At 36.6% G+C, this 4,081-nt stretch overlaps 1 protein-coding gene across 1 annotated transcript; it reads right to left on the bottom strand.

Annotated features, from left to right (window-relative positions):
* Positions 1–1,420: 1,420 nt before the first annotated feature.
* BDKRB1 (bradykinin receptor B1) lies at positions 1,421–3,968 on the bottom strand. Its single transcript, XM_010711882.3, has 2 exons — positions 3,848–3,968; positions 1,421–3,119 (listed from the first exon to the last, which is right to left on the bottom strand). The coding sequence occupies exon 2, from the start codon at positions 3,105–3,107 to the stop codon at positions 2,019–2,021; it is 1,089 nt and encodes a 362-aa protein (XP_010710184.1). The 5' UTR covers positions 3,108–3,119; positions 3,848–3,968; the 3' UTR covers positions 1,421–2,018.
* Between the last annotated feature and the right edge of the window lie 113 nt (positions 3,969–4,081).

Raw genomic sequence — 4,081 nt, 5'->3', positions numbered from 1 at the left:
AAAAAAAAGGTGGCCAGCAGAGAGAGGGAGGTGATTGTCTCCCTCTACTCGCTCTTGTGAGGCCCCATCTGGAGTATTGCGTCCAGGCCTGGGACCCCCAGTACAGGAAGGATGTGGAGCTCTTGGAGTGGGTCCAGAGGAGGGCTGCTGAGATGATCAGAGGGATGGAGCACCTCTCTTACGAGGAAAGGTTGAGGGAACTGGGCTGGTCTAGCTTGGAGAAAAGGAGGCTCATTGTGGCCTTCCAGTACTTGATGGAAGCATATAGACAGGAGGGGGGAACGGCTGTTTACTGAGACAGGGGAGGTTTAGGTTAGATATCAGGAGGAAGTTCTACACACAGAGAATGGTGACGCACTGGGACAGGTTGCCCAAGGATGTTCTGGATGCCCCATCCCTGGAGGCATTCAAGACCAGGCTGGATGTGGCTCTGGACAGCCTGGTCTGGTGGTTAGCAACCCTGCACATAGCAGAGGGGTGGAAACTAGATCATCATTGTGGTCCTTTTCAACCCAGGCCATTTTATGATCTTGTGACTCACCAGACTTCACATACTGTTGTTATTACTAACATGTAACTGAAATTTATTTGAAAAAAAGCCTGTCACAGAAGGAGAAAAGAGACTGGAGTTATGAATAATTCTTCCTCCCTCATTGCCTAACCCACCCTTGGTTCTTAACTCATCATTGCAGGAAGACAAACTTTTAACTCACCAAAAAGCTTTCAACATTCAAACTCAAGAAGTTTGAAGAAATCATTAAAAATATGCACTAATCCTTTTGGAATGTTGAATGAGTAGATTTCTATGATAAAAGATTAATTCCATATTCAAAGCAGAAACACCATTACAACAAGTAAGAGGCTAAACAGAATTTACACTAAACTAAGTAAAATATAGTGCTTATGTGCCCCTTTCTGCACTCGGTGTCCCTCTAGCTGAACTAACTTCCCCTTTCTTTCTTTTCCAATGTCTACACATGCAAATATTTTTATAGTTATGGGAACAGATATCTCAACTTGTTTTACTGTTGTGCCTGTCATGGAAAAGTTTCCTTCTTTATCTCCTGCTGGGTATGTTATTGTTATATCATTATTATTATTACTGCTACAAACAGAGTTAATATTATAGTAGTAGAAAGGATTTTTAATTGTGGAAATATATACTTCCACCTGAACAAAGAAATAAGGAAAGAGACAAGAGATAAAACAATGCAAAAATGAACAAGATTATGGTGAAGTGGGATATTGCAGTTATTGTTTTTGATTCATAAAAATATAAGTATGAACTCAAGGGTTTGCCTTAGATGGAAAAATATTTCAAAATCATGGTGTCAGTGGTCATCACTGATCTCATATATGGAAAAGAAAAAGAATCCTTGCCTACTTGAAGCATGGTTGCATAACATTTTACTGGATTAAAAAAAAAGTCCAATTTTGAGGATGATACTGGATTTTTATTACAATTTATGTACATTTCTTTGTGGTACATTTTATATACAATATTTGTGCAAAATACATTTTAAACGAACAGTTCTTCAAATTTTCTGTATGCTACACTGAAAATACAACCCATTTAAAATACTGATAAAAATAACTGAATCTCTTCTATAATTATTTAAATGCAGCTATGAGCTGAAAGTTAAGCTCATAATTGCTCTGTAATATGTTATAATTCTTTGCATAGTGTTACCATAGGTACAATATAATAAATTTTCAATCAGTTTATAGCATTCTTTAAAGAAACCAGACTTCTGATACTTTGTCAAAGAACTTTCCAGTCACTGATAATTAATGAGACAAGTTAGATCATTTGGTATAAAATTCTGGTGTTGCATGTTATACATTTGGATGGTAACACAGAAAAGGAAAAACAAACCCAGGGACAAATAAGCAGCAAAGTGATTTAATTTAATAAATAATTAACTCAGTCTGAGAATGCTAGAACAGTGTAATTCCTGTTCATTTTTTAATGCAATTAAAACTAAATTGTAATATCAATATTAAGATGGAACTGAGAATCATGAAGTTGAACTAGTCTTGACTGGAAACAATTTGAAATATAAAGACTTTTCTTGGAATGATACCTGGCTCAAAAAATACCCACAGCAGAAAAACTGTGAAAAAACTTTTAAAGCTTTTTGCCTGAAATATTTCCCAGCAAATACATAAATTATTGGGTTAATACAGCTGTTTGCGAGAGCCAGAGTAGAACTAAACTGCTCACCAAAGTTGAGAAAATACTCCCAGAAACAGCCTTGTATCACTTCCATCTGGAATAATATATCAAACAATATAACAAGATGGTAAGGAGTCCAGCACAAAAGAAACATCAGTACCACTAAGAAGATCAACTTTGTGGCCTTTGTGTCTCTGTGGTCCTTGCAATTCTTTGTTCTGAATGCTTTTAGTTCTCTTTTGTGTTCTTGTAGAGAGCGAATGGTACAGAAATTGAGGAAGACGATTGCTGTTGATGGCAATACAAACCCCACTATGCTGAATACCAAACGATCAGTTTTTCGCCACGATGGAGTGGGGAAGTCTAAAACACATGCAGAGATATTCCACTCAGGAAAGTGTTTCACAGTCCGAAATGTAAAGGTTGGGATACTGAGAAGGATCCCAAAGATCCAGGTGAGCAAGCAGATCCCTTTGGCTATAGTTTTGCTACGTATTCTTCTGTGTGTCAAGGTATGAACAAAAGTCAAATAGCGATCCAAGCTGACTGCTACTAGCAAGTAAATGCTAGTGTACATGTTTAGGTGGATGGATGCATTGGCACTACGACAAAGAAAATTTCCAAATGGCCAATTATACTTATTCCGTACGTTCACTGCCCAGAAAGGGAGGCATATGAGGAAAATAAGATCAGCAACAGCTAGGTTCACAAGGTAGATTTCAGATATCTTCAGAGGGCCCTTGTACAGTGAGTAAACGAAGAGAACAAATAAATTTCCAAGCATTCCAATAACACAGATGGTGTCGATACACTTGGGTACTAAGTAGTACACGATTTCCCACCAGTTATCCAAGTCTGGGCAAACAGTTGAGTTGCTCTTGTTTTCACTCTGGTTTGAGAAGGGAATGCTCAGTAGAGGACTTTCAGTCATTTTTTTAGGATTCTGTAATTAACAGGAGACATTTTTGAAGTAAGAGAAAAGAACTGCAAAATGGAGACATAAAGTTCTAAATGTCTCTTATCAGTGGTGTAAAAAACATCTTTTTTCAAATTTCTTCAGCACTGACTGGTATGAACTTAAAACTCCAGATTCCTTGTTGCCAAAAAGTGCAATTCATTCACAGTTGTTTATTTCTCTTTCAAAGGCAATTTTCTTCTGTAAGTACTGTAAAGTATTTAGTGCTAATGGTTAATTAGCCAAAATAGTGATTTTCAGTTTATGTCCTTAATACATTTCAAGTATTCCAGCTTTCACGAAAGTGACTTTTTTTTTTTCCTCTGTATTGAACTAATTTCTGATTATTTTCTGTGTTCACTGACTCTATAGCCATTATTACAATCAATAAATAGTTCCCAGTTAAGATCAGATCTTCTGGAAACACTAAATAAATACAGCTTGAGTTTTGGGAACAATTAAAAAAATATTATTTTTAAAGACAAAATTCTGCAATCAAATGAGTCTATCCAGCTATACAGAAAATTCATAAAATGAACCACTGTGTTTTTACAGATTAGAAGAGTTAATCCTGACTTTCAGAGTTAGCTGCGCAGTGAAAGAGAAGATCTTACTAGTGGGCACACACTGGAACTGAGAGCACAATATACTTGTTTATATAAAAGCATCTGAAATACTTTTAATATACCTAAGGCATTAAAAATAGATAGACGTACCTCGTTCTCCTTCTTCCTGGCAGTTTAGGTGAAGTTTCAAATCCAGGAAGAACTGACAAACAGCAGTACAACAGTGAATACAGAGAGAATTCAAAGACAGATCAGTGAGACTAAGTGCTCTCTGAGTCTTTTGTTAGCCATGCGCATTATGTATGATGTTACGATTTGGAAGAAAGCCATTGCTTCTTTTTTTTTAAGCTTTCAAACGTCAGCTGTGGTAATTTTCAAGGCATG

The sequence above is a fragment of the Meleagris gallopavo genome, chromosome 5 (genome assembly GCF_000146605.3).
Source record: "Meleagris gallopavo isolate NT-WF06-2002-E0010 breed Aviagen turkey brand Nicholas breeding stock chromosome 5, Turkey_5.1, whole genome shotgun sequence".
Taxonomy (NCBI): domain Eukaryota; kingdom Metazoa; phylum Chordata; class Aves; order Galliformes; family Phasianidae; genus Meleagris; species Meleagris gallopavo.
This window is presented reverse-complemented; position numbering and strand designations above follow the sequence as displayed.

Excerpts from the sequence above, each read along its gene's own strand:
- BDKRB1 (XM_010711882.3), bottom strand. The coding sequence starts at position 3,107 with ATGACTGAAAGTCCTCTACTGAGCATTCCCTTCTCAAACCAGAGTGAA.